Below are 19,065 nucleotides of genomic sequence, written 5' to 3'. Positions count from 1 at the left end.
GTATCAATCTACATTTACCACTTTTTTATTACTATTAGTCATAATAAAAGTGCATTAATTGTCATTAATTATATGATTAACACAAAAACACACCAAACGTTCGAAACAGAACAGGAACGAACCAAACGCAACAAAGTAACCGAGAGAAATAAAGATTTCTAAGCAAAGATTGGTTGATCGAGAACAGGTTTGGCAGCTTCCTCGTGGTCACGTTTCTTCTCTTTAGCTAGCTTCTTGAGGCGAGATAGCTCCAAATCTCTTCCCATCTTTCTCTTATACATCTCTGCGAACGTGATTGGCTCCTCCAAGATTGCCTTCTCTCCTTCTCTTATTTTAAGTGGCTTCACTGTGGCGTCAGGAGCTGGATTCTGGAACGTGGCTATGGATAGTCTGCTCGAGTTCGAGTTCACCACGGCCTGATGATCCGCGTTCTTGAACCTCCCATTGCTCAGAAACTTAAAATCAAATTAAACCAAGTCAAAACTACAAACAGAGAGAAAAAAATAATAATAATAATAATTGGAGAGAATGAGAGAGTATATACTGACGTGACCGTGGTCACCGAGATTGACGACAAACGCTCCTTCAACAGGCTGAACCGTAATCCACGTCTTGCCATCGTCTCGTGTGGCTTGTAATCCACCGACCTGGTCTTGTAACAGGAGCGTGATGGTTCCAGGGTCAGTGTGGCGTTTGAGTCCTAGGGTTAGATCAGGCTGAGGGCATTTTGGGTAATAATTAACAACTATCTTTTGGTCCATATCGATGCATGCATTGGTAAGTGACTCTTTCTCAAGACCCATGGCTTCAGACAAAACCTCAAGAAGCTTACAAGCCAAACCCATCAGCCTCTCACTGTACTCTTCAGTTACTTTCACCCATCCCTCCGGCGTATCTGGCCACCGTGAGTAGTCTCTGTTTCTCACCGGGTACGAGAAATACGTTACGATCTCTCTCCAATCTTGCACAGCCTCTCCCTGCATGCATTCACAGTATAATTATTTCGTAATTAACTACAAGATTAAAACATGATTACGTATTTCACCTAGAAGATTATATACCTGGAGGTGGCTAGAGACGATGAATCCTCCTTTTTTACCACCGGACATGTCAAACCGGAGCTTCTCTTCCGGAGGTAAAGCAAAAAAGTCACGAGCGAGACGTGTCATATCCGACACCAAATTGGTATCGACGCCATGATCAACCACCTGGAAGATGCCCCAATTCTCACAAGCCTCCACGATCTGACGGCAGATCTCTCCTCTTTTACCATCAACATCGTCGATACCGGCAAGAGAGATCACCGGGATTGCGTCGCTGAACTCATTGTAAGCGACTTTGGGGCGTTCATCTTCGTCCCGGACGAATTTAGAGTTGAGATTAGACTCTCCGGCGAGCTCAGTCAGAGTTCCTGGAGCCATTTTAGTAACAAGACAAAATACTTTAAACAAGACACGGAGAGTGAGAGAAGATGCGTTATGAATATATATATAAGAAGAGAATGGTAGCTGAGAAACCTTTCAAAGCTTGTGATGACTGACAAACGAAGAGTTCGCTAGCTACCTACCACGGTACCACTCTCTCTTCTTCTCTTCTAGAAACTCAACCAACTAAATCTTCAAATAAAAAAGAAAGTACATGTATTTACATTTTTTCTAACGAAAAGAATTACGAACTCAAAATCTCTTTATGTTTTCTAGCTACATTATCACATTGGGAATTGACGTTAGAGTTTCCTTAAAGTAGTACGATTTTTACGGCAGATAGAAAGCCACGTCTGACAAATGGGTGTGGGGTCAGTGGAGAAGTCACGTGGCGGAGACACATGTTCTGGTACGAGGCTTGCGTTACAAAAAAAGTCCCAATCATCATTCCATTTTTGCATGGCTATTACTAAATATTACTAAATCCCATTAAGGAATGAGGACAGAATTTTTTTTTTTTTCCAAGTGAAATATTATATTAAACATTCGAACATAAGTCCAAGCCAGGATACAAGCCTCTTAAAAGATTACAGAAAAAATAAGGTTCAAACATGAGCCCACGAAGGTAACGCCGACTGAAAAAGAAATATCAACTTTTGACTCAATCCAAAGACACATGTTATCAAGAGGATATACCTCAATACGTGTTGGATGAGTAATCGGAAGAATTCCGATAACAACCTCCGCCGTTTGAGCACCGCTTCCGGTGAGAAAATCATCGTCGAAACCAGTCGAACTGTGATTTCTTTGGTAACCACAAAAACTAATTCATCGAAGCTCCATGAACAGAATTCTCTGAGAGAATTTAACAGCAAAAGGAAATCTAAATAAGCGTCGGAAAATTTTTCGTTCCTTCAACCAAGGACGCCATCTCTAAACGATTTATGTAACTCGAGATCTTGAAAAGATCTAGTCGGAGAGTAATAGATTTAATCACACAACACCAATCACCAAACCAGATTTGAGGCATTTATTGGAAAAAAACTAAAATCTATAGAAATCGGCCTAAAACCGATTCAAAGCAAAAGTAAATATAAAGTCGGCCAAACCGCATGTGGAAGTCGATTTGTCAGACGGAAAAACCGGACATCTCTGCTAAAGGAGCCAGAAGATTCCGGGCAAGGAACCGACCAACCACTGCATAAGAAGCCAGTGGATGTCGGGCTGAAGCCGATTACAACTAACCGGACGGCGAAACCGGACATTTCTGATAGAGGAGCCAGAAGATTCCGGGCAAGGAACCGATCAACCACTGCATAAGAAGCCAGTGGATGTCGGGCTGAAGCCGGTTACACCTAACCGAATGGTTTTGCCGGAGAATTCCAGACTGCGGAAGAACGATCGGAAATCATCTCCCTCTCTCTAAAAAATATCAAGGTGAGAAGAGAGAGGAAAATATTTTTTTTTTATCTCGGCAGAATGAGGACAGAATTAAACATATATTTTATCACAAACTTTTCCTTGGGCTGGTTAAGGTAAAATGATGGGATTTGTAAAGAGTATTGGGTTTTTACTAGTTTATCAAACTTGTGAAGTGAGTTGAAGTTTAGAATTTAAACCAGACAGGATATTCAAGTGGGGTGAGATGACAATGACAGCTAAATAGTAATTAGTTCTAATAAGTGAATATGTGTTTGAGTCGGTGTACGGTTTAACTTTAAGAACTTAAGATGCCTAAGGGCATCTTTATAGGCATAACTTTTTTTTGTGTTCTTAGATTAAATATATTAGGAAAATAATCTAAGATTAGTAGTTAAGATCTTTTGCTAAAAAGTTAGTTATAGGAAGAACATGTTTAAGATCATAAGATTTAATAATATAATATTCTTAAACATATTACAGTTTTAAAAACTTTAAAAATTAACATTTAAATTGTAAATTGCAAATAATATAAATTTCAAATTGTGAAAAAGTCAGCAGCTCTATAACTTTCAATGAAAGTCACAAATGAATCCTAATAAGAGGAACTAATACCAAAACATGAAACAGATCATCATAAATTGGGTTCTTGAGCCAAACATGTTTAAAACTTACGAACTTGGGTTCTTGAGCTCATCTCTATGCTTCACTCTCTTTGTCATAACCCATTTGCACAGAGAGAAAACAAACACAGAGATGATGATCATACCCCCAAGAATGAGCCCTGCAAGTCCCCAAGCACTCATCAACTTAGTTCCATCGATCTTGCAATCTGATCCAATCACTCTGCCACACAACTCTTTGTTCCCTGAAAGCAATGCCTTGGAAGGATCCTGGCAAACACCATCTCTCGGCACCTCTCCTCCCAGATTATTCTTGGCTAGATTCAAGAACACCAGATTAGGCAATCCACAGATCTTTGTTGGTATCTCTCCAGATAATCAGTTCTCAGAAGCATCAAAGTACTCAAGCTGCGTAAGGTTACCAAGATCTTTTTATTAGTAAGAACCAACTCTATAAGAGAAGAACATCCAACGAAGACTTCCTCAATGGTTCCTGAAAGAAAGTTCCCAGAGAGATCAATCTCCACTAACGAACCTGAACCACAAACCTCCCTAGGAATCGAACCAGTTAACAAGTTGCTAGCTAGACTGAGAATTATCCCAAAATAGTTTCAACAAGGGTTATGATATTGTGCTTTCAGATCATTCTAGCTGAGAAAGAAGAGTACCTTAACCAATGGAGGTTCTGACCAAAACTGAAGAAATCTGTAGAAGCCGCAAGAAGAATGCTTTTTTTTCTGCCTCCATTGAAATGAACTCGAATCAATCTCTAATTGATCTTCGAATGAAGATACCACAGCAAGCAGGGCATACACAATCAACTCCAGTGAAATCGAAACCCTAGATTCTTCCATGACTACTAGATCAATCCTTTCTCCCTTCTAGTCGTCGATTCAATGTCAATTTCAATTTCAGACGTGCATTTTCACTCTAATTGATCTTCGATACACAATCACATTCCAATGAAATCAAAACCCCAAACGCACATTGAATCTCGCAAACAAAACTCATTCCTAGTGAAGACTCTGACTCTTCCATTCCATGGATAAAAGACAAAACGACCCCAACAGAGAGATAAAAGGAGATACCTTTGGAGAATCGGAGTTGGAGAAGCGTGGAGAAGCAGATTGGCTTGGGGAATCAGCGAAGAGATTAAAAAGCTTTTGGGAGACCTTGTCCTTGAGAGTATGCATTGCAATCAGAAAGATGAGATTTTGATCGGAGATGATTGAAGAATGAAGAATGAAACGAGAGCTCTCGGTTGCAAAAAAATTTGTTTCCAATCATACTACACCACGTCACAGTAGAACACGCCCAAAAACAGTTCTCGATTAAGAACTATCAACATGTTCTAAGATCACCAAAACAATATTTTCATTTAAAAAAAGCCTAAGAACACAGCACAAGTTGTGCCGATAAAGATGGCCTAAGTTGACCTTTTTGATTTTATTATAAACAGAGATGGGCTATTTATTGATTGCAGCCTTTTAATTTTAAGTCCGTGAGAGGCACAAACAGAACAACAAAGACGGCTACTTTTTTGCCATGAGAAAACGGACCTCCACTTCCTAAGAGAGAAGGAGCCACAACACAACGGCTAGTCTATTAAAGAAAAGAAAGAAAGAAAGAAAAAAAACACGTTCTAACGGCAACATTTTTTTTATCACACATGCCTATAAAAATACTGCGACCTAAACAAGTTTCTCATCTTCATCATACTTCTTTCCCAGATTCTCTCTCCTTTAATTCAGTCTTTGTTGTTGTCTGTCTACAAGAAGAAGTCCAAATTATCCAATGGAGACTCCATCATCATCATCAACCAGAAGAGTCACTAGCTCGCAGGCTATCTTTGCAATCATTAACTCTGGTTCTGACTCTATAACTCCCTTTTCATCAAGTATGTTTCCTCTGTTTTATCTCTGCAATCTTTAACCAGTGATTCTTTATCTCCTGTTCTTGATTAGTCTTCTTATCAGTTGTTGTTTTCATATTCACCCTCTGTATTCATTTTTTGGCTCTTAGATAAAACAGAGGATTCCAACAGAGGAAACAAGGAAGATAGGTCTTATGCTGCGCTGATCGACATAACCAACGATTCGCCGATCGTGGGTTTAGCGTTGCAGACGCCTCCTTCAGGGTTCATGGTTAAACGGAGAAGCAGCAGAATCAAGAACACGCCTGGGTCTGGTGAAGCTCTTTTGAGAGGACAAGTCAAAACCCTCTTACACAAGGAGGTTAACAAAGAAGAAACAGAGCATATCCATTCAATAAAGACTCGTCCTTTCATCCACCTCGTCACTTCTCCAATGAGACTTCTCGCTCCAACTCCAGCAAACACTCCCCAATTCCCGAACTTTTCAGATAACAACGATGTCAAGATTAAGATCGCATCCCCGATTGTTGCTGAACACTTGAGAGCCTCTCAGATATTTGAAGAGAAAGAAGAGAAGAGTATGAGCATAATTACTCGTTCTTTGATGTTTGACTTCACCACGGACAAGTCAGAAGAAGATGTTGATGGGCTGTGTAAAGGAGAGAAGAAGACTCCAGCTGAATTTGCAAGGAAACGTAGCAGATTGATGTACAATAGTAATGATGAGAAGATCGTGGAGGTCAAAGAAGTGTTGCTTTTGTAATTTTGATTCTTATTGGGCTTTGCTTTGAATCAGTCACGAAGTAGTGATCTGTAATTTCTAGGTCCAAAAAGGCCCATTATGTTATGTGAGTGAAAAAATAGGAGACAAGTCGTTGTCGAGATGAAGATGAATGATTTTTGGTGGTGGTGGTAGCAAGTTAAAGAAAACTAACAGAACACATGAGATAACAGAAGAAGGACGTTCCAACGAACATCTCTCTACTTGTTGTTCTATTAGTATTTACCCAAAAACTTTCTTCTTTAGTGTGAAGTAAAAGCGAAGACATTTTTGTTTCTAATTTTAATATGAAAAAAAAAAAAGCAAGCAAGCACTTCAAAATGCTTAACAACTTCTCATCATTTTTTTGTCATTTAGTGGAATGTTTTCGTCGGTAATGTGTTACATTTTATAACACAAAATGATTATATATAACATATGGTTGAACCAATCACATTATCACTACTAATTTATAGTGCTCTTTAATGAAGACAAAGTTTGTTTTTAAAAATATAAGGGAAAGCAATGTGTATCTTAGTTTGTTCTTGAAATTGATTTAATCGTTAACGTGGTCAAATTAAGTGTATGATTTAGTCACTAATCTAGTCACCATCCGTTTTTAAGTGACAACAACCAACAGGTGCAATCTTTTTTGGGAATTGGTGACTAATTCTCTCTTTATAAAAAGCTGAGGTTTCTTCATGACATGGACCAACTCATACAACTAAAGCAACAAACATATATCACTTAATCAGCTGTAATGGTTCGGGCCGAGATCGAAACCGGAGCTCCTTTCAGGTCTGTTAAAGAGGCTGTCACTCTCTTCGACGAGAGAATCCTTCTCGGAGATAATTACGTAGAGGTCTCTTATCTATAATCAAATGCATAGTTTTTGCATTTATTAATCGTATAAGACATGTTTATCTATATCATTAATGATTAACTTTTGTTTGCAATAATTTTCCACCGTGTGGTTATAGAGAAGCAGTTGTAATAAAAGCATCCAAGAAGAGCTGGTTGAAGCGCAGGAGAGTCTTAAGAAAGCTGAGGAAGAGAACAAGGTTTTGTCTCAGCTTATCGAAACCCTCACACAAGAGCTTGAAACCACTAAGGAAAAGCTTAACCACTCACTCAGAAAATTCCCAGAACATCCTCAAGTCGAAGATGATGACCTCAAATTCATAGAGGAATCCACGGTTAACGAACGCGACAACATAACCGAGATCAAGATGAACCGGTATGTCCAAAATGAAGTGTATGATGATCGTCTGGAGAAGAGGCGTTCGGTGAAGTTTGCGAACCCACCATTGTTGACAAAGGTCATTGTGGGAAAAGAGGAGAAAAGCAAAGCTATGGTGAAGAAGCAGACAAAGAAGATGAAGCAATTAGCTCCATTGGCTTCTTGGCTCTTTGCAAGAAACCGGTCTAGTTAACCACTTTAGAGATCCGCATCTCGTGTTTACTTATGCGTGCCTTACGAGTTAAAGAAATAATATCCCCAAAATTCATTGTTTTTAATTTTGGGGGATTCATTCAACTTAGATTTTGTTACATATTACTAAACAATTAATTACTTATCCACAAAGTCTTGTTGGGATATATATTAAATTTTGATTTTAAACGAGAGTTTTGTGAATTTCTTTTTCTTTTTGTTAAGTACTGTAAAATTCCAAGGCGAAAGCCAGACTAATTAATTAATCTTAGATTATCCAAACTTTTTTTGTTAGTAAAGTTATATACGGATAGGTATGACCAGTTACGAGATGAAAATTTTGTCCTCAAGCATTTAGAAAAATCATCAGTCCATAACCTACATCCACAAGAGTAACTTCATATTTCAAACGGATCCTTAGTAGTTTTGCGGAAGGCTAATAGCAAATATATATTACTATATGTATTTATATAATGTAAAGTGCCTAGAATCATATCATATAAACTCGGATTAGGCATCTTAGCTTAGGTGTGCGGCATTGAGTCGTCCGTTTAAGGCATAACCATTTTTTAACTACAATTTCTTTTTGAAAAAAAAAACAGAATATATACATTAGAACACAAAAAAAAAAAAAAAGGCGATGGCGATGGCGATTTTTATGTGATACACAGAATATATACACAAAAATATTTATTTAACATGTTTCATTCATTTTGGTCTATATATATATATATATATATATCTTCTTGTGTTTTTTAGTTCCTGCACAAAAGAATTGTATATATATTCTTTGGTAACGTACGTGATGATGTTTGTGTGTCTGTAATACGTATTAGGATTTAATACTAAATAACTAGATCACTAAATTTTCTTAATCAATCCGTTTTGGTGTTAGAAAACTCGCCATCGTTTTCAAAAAAATAATGTTCCAATTCCGAACGCAAGATTTATCCAGTCAAACTTGCCTCGATCTGTAGTATATATATCCTATGTGTATTTGCGGCACTAGCTATCTCTCTCTCTCTCTAGGAGTCAAAAGAAACAGAAACATAATTGGAGACATTCTCATTCATTAGTATTGTAAACAACGAGAGTATATATATTAGAATACAATGGAGATAAAGCAAGCAAGTAAGTCACTGAAGCAGATGCTGAAGAGATGTTCAAGCTTGGGGAAGAAGAGCAGCGAACACGTCCCTAAGAAGGGTCATTTTGCTGTCTACGTGGGCCACTCCAGAGATCGTCACGTCGTCCCCATCACATTCCTCAATCACCCAACCTTCAAGATGATGCTGCAAGCAGCGGAGGAAGAGTTCGGGTTTAGGCAAGAGAGAGGCCTTACTATTCCTTGTGACCAAAACATATTTCTCTCACTCTTAGACTCCATCACATCTTATAAGCTAGCTAGGTCTTAGTTATACTTTGAGCCTCTTACTCTTCCTCACTTGATGAGAGGATTAAGTCAATATAATTAATGTAGAAGTTTTTGTTTATGATAGCTTATCTTGTTGTGTTCCACCTTTCTTCAATTTTGTCTAACGATGGCTATATCTACAATATATACACTCACTCATGATCGAGGCGTAACTGGAGCTATATATATCTGGTCTAGTTTACATATATAACCGTGTAACTTTCGACTTTCGATTGCTGAGGATTATATATGCTTCTTTAATTTTGCTTGATGGGTATAAGGAAGATAACATATCGCAAAACGTAGTACGTCTTCTATGCACACAAATATTCTTTACTAGTTACCATACTGACTTAGAATTTTTCTTTGACATCGATCGCATACAAATTTAGTTATTTATATGAATGTATCGTACGTAGTGATCATGAAACTAAAGATACCTCTCAAAAAGTTCTGTAATTTTGCATTTAACATGGCATATAAATAAATAAATAAATAAAACATTGAAATTTCATTATGAACTAATAACAAAATGTCAAATTTTGACATGTTATAATCAGTGTTAGTATTACTCATGGTTCATGAAACGATATGTGTCATATTATAATGGGGCCAGCAATATCGATCTGAATGTCAAATTTTACATCCAACTTTTAATTTTGTTCCTATTTTACATATGCTGAGAAAATAACATAGTAATTAACGGTATTATAGACTAGGTGTAGAAATTCTGATCTTAATCAGTGTTATAAACACACAAAACAAACGCGACGCAGGTGCCTATGGAATATATGACAGACTACAAGCATGAAAATGGGCTTCCTACGTGACTATACTATATATTTTATCAAAGATTTTATTCTGTAGTATTTTTGGTTTTATTTTATGATTAAACAACTCATCCTTTTTAAACGAAAAAAAATTAGCATTAGTCATGCGTATATTGTTAAGCAGCATGCAAGTTGATTTATTAAAATGGCATGCCCTGCGATTGACGACGTACGTGTTGGCTTTGATAATCCAATACTTCTATACTTTTTTTTTTTTTTGTAATATACTTCTATACTTGTATATATACCGGCGGTGCTAACTGATAATTAAGCATATATAAACAAGTATATATAGATATAATCGAAATAACTTATTTTTTTTGGACAAAATCGAAATAAAATAACTTATTATAAAAAAACTATTTAATTCTTAATTTTGTATCTATTGTCACTTGTCAGCCAAATATATAATTGGTAATTAACGTTACATTAAGAGGTCCATAGTGTAGACTGTAGACAGACTATAATTTTGGAGGAGATACTAGATTTGAGTTTGACACAAAGATTAAACAACAAATTAATGAAATGAACTATATATGTATTGAAGCATTACAATAAAGTACTATGTGCCTAAACGAGTTGTAGTGTTGACATATAGATAGCTCGCGCTCTAGCTCCTCTCCTTGCATGCCCTTAATAGAAAATACTCGAAAATTCAAATGCATATAATCTGATTTTTCTGACATGATAAAAAGTAATATTTTGCAAAATAAATCTATATAATAATAACAATCTGAATAAATACCGACAACAGTTGCGATTTTTTGTCGTACATGTTCGTAAAATAATTTTTTTCTTTTTTGAAAGCAAATAACAACAGTTGCGTCTCTCTCAAAAGTTGTGTCTGTTAAATGAAGAGTTGTGTCTCTTACAAACAGTTGTGTCTATTCAAATGTTCGCATCTTTAGAAATCTATATATAAATGACTTCTCATCATTGTATTCAAATTTTCTTTATATTTTTGTTAGTTAAAAGAAAATTTGTTAGAAGTGAAGTCTCATCACTGTGAGAAATCTATTGCAGTTTGATATATTTTGTGAATCATTGTAATATTTAATTATATTCAGTCTCTAAATATACATCTTCATAATAATTATTTTTAATTTATTAAAATATATTTAGCCGTTTAATTGAACCATTACAACATTAGTATATTTAATATTTAAGATCATATCACTTGGATGAACTTTTCATATATAAATTATTATTTATTAGTTTTAAATAACTAGAATATATTTAAATGAATTGTTGCAACTTTTTAATTACACCACGACAAATTTCGTTTATTTGATGAACCATTAAAATTTTTGATTTATTTCATGAACCGTTGCAATTTGTTTGGTAAATTTGATATCTATGGTTGTGTCTACAATAGTAAAATATATTTCTATGATTTTTTGTTTCCGTTTAAGTAATCTTAAGATTCTTTAACCAACTTCTTTGAGGGTCATCATTCTATTGGTATGAATCCAAACCAAAAGGTTTGTTTTAGCTGTTTATAAATGTGGTTCAAGTTGGTTCTTCAGAAAATGAGAGCATATTGGTTCGTATATATTTTTCTATTCTCATGCTTTTTGATTATTGTATTTTAGAAAACAATATCTATTTCTAGATTTCTATTTTTTTTAAAAATATATGATTATGAAATCTCAAGGTGAAAACAAAAATAAAATATTTCTATTTTTATACTGTTGGAAATATTCAGTTTATTAGAAGATGGAAAACCGGTGATCAACATAAATATTGGCGGTTAAGATGATTGTCCAATAAACTATCTTGACGACAAAGACTTATCTACAACTTCATATATGTTAAGGGAATTTGTATATTTAGTTCTAGTCATAATACGCTCAAATTGAAATCTTAACAACAAAAGATACTGAATATCAAAATATTTTAAAAGTTTTAAAGGATTTTGGATTCTGACTGCCAAAAAGAAGAGGAGTGCGTGAGAGCAATGAACCCGTCCGTCCTTGGCCGACCATTTTTTTTAGACACGCACATTGTTGATGCTACATTATACACCTAAATATTATTGTTATAAGTTCTAACTATTATTGTTTCCTTTTAATATTTATTACATTATTTATTTATTTGTAACTCAGGTAACCAATATCTTATACGGAGAAAAATAAGTAGTAAGTACACTCAATGGATTAACCATATATATATATATATATAATCTATTATAATTGCCAAAATGTTTAATGACTATAGGTTGTTTTATATAAATATATGTTTCATCTATAAAATGATAGTTGTTTGTATTATATATTCATTTACAATACTGCCTTTATGAAAATAGATATATTAATTTTTATTTATGAATATTATAACTGAGTTTTGATTCAAATAAATAAAATATGTGATAATTTTCTATTAAGTTATATTCAAATTTTAGAGGATTGGTAATTTTCTTACTGATTGTTTGAATAGTAATATTTATACTCACTTTTATGAAGTAAAAATTGATTTTGGAAATAGAAATAAAAATATGTTTGAGTTATGCTAAAAATAATAAAATAATTAATTGAAATGAATTTTAAAAAATAAAAATTATGTCATTTTAAGAATGCTCCTCAAATAATATTTTTAATATTTGTAATTTATTAAACGGTTATTTAGGAAATTTATAGTGTCTTATATAATGTATTCATAATTTTAGCATTTAAGAAAAAAAAGAAAATTTAAAATATAATCATTTACATATCATATTTGACAACAAGAGCACAAGTTGTAGCGGTTCATAAAATATACAAAAAGATGATTGTAATGTTGCAAAGAGACGATACGACTGTAGCTTGCATTTATTCATTTTAAAAAAATTATGAAAAGTTACAACGAAAAGACATGGATAAAAAGTGATATCGAAAAGATGGAAACGAAAGGTTACAACGAATAAATGTGAACGAAATAATACGACTGTAATGTAATCTCATGACATTTAATCGTAAAAATTTGTTTAATTTGATGTGTGTATAATAGATAATTATTTTTATTTAATCACATGTGAAGGTAAGATTATTTTTTAAATAAAATATAAAAAATATTCCAACAAATTGTATTTTTGAAATTTTTATTAAATAGTTTAGAATCCCAATAAATTAATAAATAAATTTAATTAAAGATTTTTTGTAATAAATATTTTATTAAAATGAGTTCTTGGCGATATCATTTTAAAATAAAACTAGCGATTGGACCCGCACATACGTGCGGGGTTAATTTTAAAATAACTAAGTTTGTAATTAGGTTTGGATTATGCGGAGTTACATTTGTAATTATGAATGTTAAAAATGTTATTAACATTCATAATTTAACTTTGTACCAATTTATTTTCAGTTTGGTTTGGAAAGAAGATGATTACATTTAAGTACATTAAAAAATAGTAAGAAAAAATAGTATATCTGTTTATGTGTTTCTGGAACCCGTCACATCTAATATACGGTATGTCCCTTTTTTATCTTATAATCGTAGTTTTAATAATATTTTATCAATTTGAAATCGTATATTTTAGTCCAACAAATAAGGAAGTAGGTAAAAGATTCACATTCACATAACATTTTATTTGTAAATATAATTCTTTGGTATAACATTTATAACATAAACTTATATTGGTTTACCTTCATCAAATTTCTAACGTTTGAAATAATAACCACTTCACCATAAATTTTGGATTCATATAAAGTTTAATTTAACTATCGTAATTTTATAATCTTATCTTGATATATTTATTTCTTGTTCTTTTTCTATGAAAAATAGTTTATATAATGTTTTTATTTTTTTTTTAAATTACCCGTTCGCGTCTCGTATCTGATCTTCCCTCTACATTAGATTTTTTAATTAATTATGTATTAGTAAAACTAAAATTATTTGGGGTTAATTTCTGTGAAGTAAACTTATGGACCAACCCACACTTTTGTGCAGGGTTTTTAATTTTTAAAAATTTGTTTAAATTGTTTATATTAGACAATTTATTAAAAATAGTGAGAAGACCTATAATATATACATTTCGACAGAAAACATAAATTTGTCTAATTTAATTCAACCCAAAGTCTTTAGGAGCTATAATTATAGAAGTCCATTATAATAGGTATTGATAAAATAAAAAATGAACTTAAAAATATTTAAAAACTAATATTATTATTAGTTTGGTAAAAATAAAAGAAAAATAAAAAAAATAATGAGTCAAAACAGTATATGCAATTCAATTTGATCATGTAGAAGTAATAAAAAACTTTTTCAAAGTTGTAAAGGTTGCATTCATAAAAATTACAGATTAAAAATATAACTTTGTAATTAATTATTTTAAATGAAACTTTCTGATTGTTTGTTTAAATGGTGGATATATGTCATGTTTTTTTGGTTTTTTGTATCCCTAAGTGGGCTCCCTAATTAATATTATAGTTATATGATTATTTGTTTCTATCTAATTGTATTAAATTGATTTGTTATTTCCGTAAATATTTTACAATTTAAAATCAAATCAAATATGTTTACATAGATATATGTATATATATATATATATATATATATAATTTTCGATTTAAATTCTTTGATTTTTATGGAAGCAATCTTTAAACTTTAAACCATTTCCAAAAATATAGGGTAATTTTTTTTTTTAATTAATTTCGTAATTATTGTTTCCATAAATATTAGATTTTTGACTAACAGTTTTTGTTTACCATATATTGTTTATTTTATTTTATTTTTAATTATATAAGTAATTGAACCTGTTTGCCAACATGAATATATGTCATGTTTTTTTCTTTTTTTTGTATGCCTAAGTGTGATCCCAATGAATTGATATATATATATATATATATATATATATATATATATATATATTGATAATTTTTGATTTAAATTCTTTGATTTTTATGGAAGCAAACTTTAAACTTTAAACTATTTCCAAAACTATAGGGTAATTTTTATTTTATAACTAATTTTGTAATTATTGTTTCCATAAATATTAGATTTTTGACTAACAGTTTTTGTTTACCATATATTGTTTGTTTTTTTTTTAATTATATAAATAATTGAACCTGTTTGGCAATATGAATATATGTCATGTTTTTTTATTTTTTTGTATTCCTAAGTGTGCTCCCCAATTAATACTATAGATAAATAAGAATTGTAAGAGGTAAACTTTTTAAATAACCAAATTGGGTTAACATAAGTACGGCCTGTGCTTTTTAAATTTTAATTAGACTAAGGTTACATGGAGGCCCACGACAATTAGGGTTTCTGTTATGAGAACATCCCCTATAAATTAGGCTACACAACCTAGGGCAAAAAGTAGGTTACGTGGCGGTAAGGAAAATGGGTCGTGTGATTAGGGCTCAGCGTAAGGGTGCTGGTTCCGTTTTCAAGTCCCACACTCACCACCGCAAGGGTCCAGCTAAGTTCCGGAGCCTCGACTACGGCGAGCGCAATGGTTACCTCAAAGGATTGGTGACGGAGATCATCCACGACCCTGGCCGTGGTGCTCCTCTCGCACGCGTCGCTTTCCGTCATCCTTTCCGCTACATGAAGCAGAAGGAGCTGTTCGTAGCCGCCGAAGGTATGTACACCGGACAATATCTCTACTGTGGTAAGAAGGCTAATCTTATGGTCGGGAACGTTCTTCCGCTTGGATCTATCCCGGAGGGAGCTGTAGTCTGCAACGTCGAGCTCCATGTCGGCGACCGTGGTGCTCTTGCTAGGGCTTCTGGTGATTACGCCATCGTAATTGCTCACAATCCTGACAGCAAAACCACTAGGTAATTTCTCCAAATCAGTTAATAGTTTGCATGCCTCCAAATGCAAAGTTAAGAACTCTCCTTGAGTCCTTTGTTAAAATCGGAATCTTCATTTTTAAGTTGCGTACTATTGTTATATAATGTCTAAACCCTAATTATATTACTGGAACATCATTTTATAACTTGACTTGAGTGGCACTTAACAATTTATATTGATCTGTTTTTACCATATATAAAAAGGATTAAGCTTCCTTCTGGAGCGAAGAAGGTTTTGCCAAGTGGGTGCAGAGCCATGATTGGGCAAGTTGCGGGTGGAGGAAGAACAGAGAAGCCACTTCTCAAGGCTGGAAATGCATACCACAAGTACAGAGTGAAGAGGAACTGTTGGCCTGTTGTGCGTGGTGTTGCCATGAACCCAGTGGAACATCCCCACGGAGGAGGAAACCATCAGCACATTGGTCACGCCAGTACGGTAAGGCGTGATAAATCTGCTGGTGCTAAGGTTGGTCAAATTGGTGCAAGGAGAACTGGTCGTCGCAGAGGTACAGCCACACTAGCAGCCAAGGCAGACTACTAGACTTGACTTGAAACACACTCTTCTCTGCTTTCTTGATTTTGTTTTGCTTATTTCTGTTAAAGTCTTAACACCCCATTCCATTGTTGCCGTTTACGTTTAGTTTTTTTTTTTTGTGTTGAAAGCTTATGAGCATCGTATTGAATCTGCCGTTTAGAGGTAGAATTTTGAATTATTTAATTTATGATATTTTTTTGGGGTCATCTTGATGGTGTTTCTTTTACTACATATAATTTTTACTTATCGAGGTACTATTTCTTGCAATGGCAGTACATCTCTTGCTATATTCTTCCAATCATTTTCACTTTTAAGCGATTACAAAACTCAACTCTAGTTATCAATTCTTTCTTTAATAATTACTGGACATAATTCTCAAATAATCCTGACGCAAATTAATGTTGTAATCATGATTTAAATGAATGTTTTCTCAACCTCTTAGACTGGTGTATCATTAAACTGGTGCTCTAAACAGAACCTTCTTTTCTAAAATGAATCAAAAATTGGTGCACTGATCAAAATTGAAAGTGGTATATCACCTCAGTTTTTTTTTTTTGTTCCTGACCCAGGGATAGACAAAGACTAGAGAGTGCAATCTATTTTTTTTGTGATTTGGAATGAACCAGAGTCAAAATTATGTTCAAAAACCATTTTTCTCATACCTTCCAAACTTCATTCTCTTAGCCGTCGGAGCCTCTGCCTCAAAGTTGGGCCTAAATCGGTCATGAACATAGAGGCAACTATCTCCCAGCTTACATCCACTCGCAGTGCCAAAGTAGATACATTGTTTCTGAATCTTATTATTATCAATGCGTCCATTGAATATTCCAGTTTGTGAAATGTATTGGTTAGTTTCATGATTATCTGTCCCATGTTCTCTTATAAGGTTCTTGAAATAGTCTAGACCCTTCATGGGTTGTACTACCGGATTAGGTCTACCATTAGTATCTCCCCGGTTTATATTCATTGGATAAGAATTGAAACCGGTTTGAGGACCCCTTCCAAGTCCAATTGACGATTGAACATTGTTCATTTCAGAAGTACGGAATGCGTAACCGGGTTGGTGTTGGGGTTGAGGGTTTACTATTACCTTTGGTTCTGAGAAAACATTTGGAGGTCTGTGGAGGTTAAGGTTCATTGGCAGAGAACTCGATGGGAACCGAGCAGGCAGAGGTTGTTCTTTAGCTATACCGACATGGAAATGAGCGGGCATTGGTATACTAGACGGTTCAACATTTATAGGTTTAGGTGGGGATATGTTTCCAGTTCCAGGCTTGGGAGGAGATACTCGTCTCTGGGGGTTAGTAAAATACGGAGACGCTGCAACACTATGTTCTTGAGGTATTATTACTGGCTGCGGCTTTCTAACCATGGGTGAGGCTGGGACAGGTTGCGGAACAAGTCTAGTAGTAGAGTTGATGTTAGTGTCAACGGGCGGATTCTTAGTTTCAGAGGATTTACCTGATGAGTCAGTGATCAGATTCTTGATCATTTTCGGGTTGCTGAGGAACTTGATAAGTAGATCAGTATCAACCATACTCCCCTGTTCCTTGGTTTTCATCAGTACAGACAGAGCTGCAGAAGCAGCCAGACTCAAGTCTGGTGCAAGACCAGTAGTAGTAAGACCAGAAGCCAGTTCTTGGGTTGAACAGGGAGGTTTAGTCTCCAACTGACCTTGCTTGTTTGCGGTAAAACCGGATTCAACCGTACTGTGGGATGAATCCTCTGAAGAATCAGACTCGTCTTCAATAGGAGTGAGACGAATGGCAGGAGTTTTGCTGTCATCAAAGCATTCAGCTTCCACAACGGGTGAAACAGAGGGTCTGCGTGAAAACAGAATACGATCAGCAGGGATAATAATACACCAACAAAATGTCGAATAATAACCAAAGAAAGAGGTCTCAAACTCAAATGCAAGAAAAAAGAAGGCAAACGAAAATACCGAGAAGGGATAGCAGAGCGATGCGGATAGATAGCTTGCAGAACTTTAGAAATCCTCAAGTTTTCAGTTTGCCTTTCTGTGCTCTCACCACCACCTCCAACAAGCCAAGCATCACTGATAGAGAACTGTTTTTTTGTCCAAGAAACACAATTATAATAAAATCAGATACAAACGCTTGCTTAATAAGGGATTCTACCCTGACTCTAGATTATATATAAGGGATTCAATTTTTTTTTTTTTTTTTTTTTACCTGAGGAGGTCGTTTCCATTTGATGCGAGGAATGTTTGAAACATTAGGCTTAACTGCATAGTGGTTTCCTTCAAAACCAGGTGGAAGATCTGGTACTCGAGATGACGATAGCTTAAGATGACGTAGAGGCTGAGAAGCAACTTTGGCCGGACATTCCTCAGTTCGAAACATCTTAACCTGTCACCAAATCCACAAATCCACACATTAGTTAGAAGCTGAACAAAAGTGAGAGTCTCGATCATCGTTCTGTGTCTTCCTAACCAAATCAACCACAAAGATTGTAAAATAATAATTTTTTTTTATAGTTGCAGAGTAATTAATCGATGCATATTCATCATACATCCAATAATCCAAATCAAATAATCAATCCAAATATATTTTTGGTAATTAAAATCAAATTTCATATAACAAAATTCTATATAATACGTTTTGACTCTCTTCTCTTGAAAGTATCAAACAGACTTATCCGTTTATTTTCCGATTGGATTGGATTAGATTGAAATTACATAATTTTCACCGATTCATCAAGATCATCAGTATCAATTCGTTGGGCTTAATGGAAACTTCAAGATCTCGAGATTCGATAAGAGAATTCATAATTCAAATTATTAGGATCCACAAATTTGGATAAAAATTGTAATTGAGACTAAACGGATGGAATCAATTTTGGGGAATCAAGATTGAAAGTTACAAGCTGGATTATAAATATACCTGACAAAGCTTAGGACCTGGAGGCCATGAAACCCTTGGTTTCTTCGATCTCTTCATATTTCTTAAAACCCCCCCCCC

At 34.3% G+C, this 19,065-nt stretch overlaps 6 protein-coding genes and 1 long non-coding RNA gene across 11 annotated transcripts; 4 read left to right on the top strand and 3 right to left on the bottom strand.

Moving 5' to 3' along the window:
* Nucleotides 35-1,687, bottom strand: LOC104711665 (naringenin,2-oxoglutarate 3-dioxygenase-like). 2 transcript variants are annotated; one of them, XM_010428368.2, is made up of 4 exons: nucleotides 1,518-1,687; nucleotides 1,062-1,411; nucleotides 549-977; nucleotides 35-455 (listed from the first exon to the last, which is right to left on the bottom strand). In XM_010428368.2, exons 2-4 carry the CDS (start codon nucleotides 1,167-1,169, stop codon nucleotides 159-161), a joined length of 834 nt encoding a protein of 277 aa, XP_010426670.1. In that variant the 5' UTR covers nucleotides 1,170-1,411; nucleotides 1,518-1,687; the 3' UTR covers nucleotides 35-158. The 2 variants fall into 2 exon arrangements, with proteins under 2 accessions (XP_010426670.1, XP_010426669.1); XM_010428367.2 differs by lacking the exon at nucleotides 1,518-1,687 and having other exon boundaries at nucleotides 1,062-1,476.
* On the bottom strand, nucleotides 3,378-4,858 carry LOC104711664. Of its 2 annotated transcripts, none has more exons than XR_755377.1 (3): nucleotides 4,555-4,858; nucleotides 4,135-4,405; nucleotides 3,378-3,959 (listed from the first exon to the last, which is right to left on the bottom strand). It is a non-coding gene; the product is annotated as an uncharacterized LOC104711664 (long non-coding RNA). The 2 variants fall into 2 exon arrangements; XR_755378.1 differs by having other exon boundaries at nucleotides 4,135-4,203.
* LOC104711663 lies at nucleotides 5,109-6,221 on the top strand. Of its 2 annotated transcripts, none has more exons than XM_010428366.2 (2): nucleotides 5,109-5,333; nucleotides 5,489-6,221. In XM_010428366.2, the coding sequence occupies exons 1-2, from the start codon at nucleotides 5,261-5,263 to the stop codon at nucleotides 6,100-6,102; spliced, it is 687 nt and encodes a 228-aa protein (XP_010426668.1). In that variant the 5' UTR covers nucleotides 5,109-5,260; the 3' UTR covers nucleotides 6,103-6,221. The 2 variants fall into 2 exon arrangements, with proteins under 2 accessions (XP_010426668.1, XP_010426667.1); XM_010428365.2 differs by having other exon boundaries at nucleotides 5,109-5,363.
* Nucleotides 6,790-7,735, top strand: LOC104711662 (WEB family protein At3g51220-like). The gene is made up of 2 exons (XM_010428364.2): nucleotides 6,790-6,961; nucleotides 7,080-7,735. The coding sequence occupies exons 1-2, from the start codon at nucleotides 6,860-6,862 to the stop codon at nucleotides 7,530-7,532; spliced, it is 555 nt and encodes a 184-aa protein (XP_010426666.1). The 5' UTR covers nucleotides 6,790-6,859; the 3' UTR covers nucleotides 7,533-7,735.
* Nucleotides 8,644-9,070, top strand: LOC104715542 (auxin-induced protein 15A-like). The gene is made up of 2 exons (XM_010432936.1): nucleotides 8,644-8,939; nucleotides 9,031-9,070. Exons 1-2 carry the CDS (start codon nucleotides 8,644-8,646, stop codon nucleotides 9,068-9,070), a joined length of 336 nt encoding a protein of 111 aa, XP_010431238.1.
* Nucleotides 14,850-16,186, top strand: LOC104711661 (60S ribosomal protein L8-2-like). The gene is made up of 2 exons (XM_010428362.2): nucleotides 14,850-15,534; nucleotides 15,754-16,186. The coding sequence occupies exons 1-2, from the start codon at nucleotides 15,095-15,097 to the stop codon at nucleotides 16,088-16,090; spliced, it is 777 nt and encodes a 258-aa protein (XP_010426664.1). The 5' UTR covers nucleotides 14,850-15,094; the 3' UTR covers nucleotides 16,091-16,186.
* Nucleotides 16,471-19,059, bottom strand: LOC104711660 (zinc finger CCCH domain-containing protein 45-like). Of its 2 annotated transcripts, XM_019229751.1 has the most exons (5): nucleotides 18,988-19,059; nucleotides 18,277-18,453; nucleotides 18,027-18,151; nucleotides 17,759-17,907; nucleotides 16,471-17,683 (listed from the first exon to the last, which is right to left on the bottom strand). In XM_019229751.1, the coding sequence occupies exons 1-5, from the start codon at nucleotides 19,042-19,044 to the stop codon at nucleotides 16,725-16,727; spliced, it is 1,467 nt and encodes a 488-aa protein (XP_019085296.1). In that variant the 5' UTR covers nucleotides 19,045-19,059; the 3' UTR covers nucleotides 16,471-16,724. The 2 variants fall into 2 exon arrangements, with proteins under 2 accessions (XP_019085296.1, XP_010426663.1); XM_010428361.2 differs by having other exon boundaries at nucleotides 16,471-17,907.

This window comes from Camelina sativa, chromosome 9 (genome assembly GCF_000633955.1).
Source record: "Camelina sativa cultivar DH55 chromosome 9, Cs, whole genome shotgun sequence".
NCBI classification, from domain to species: Eukaryota; Viridiplantae; Streptophyta; class Magnoliopsida; order Brassicales; family Brassicaceae; genus Camelina; species Camelina sativa.
This window is presented reverse-complemented; position numbering and strand designations above follow the sequence as displayed.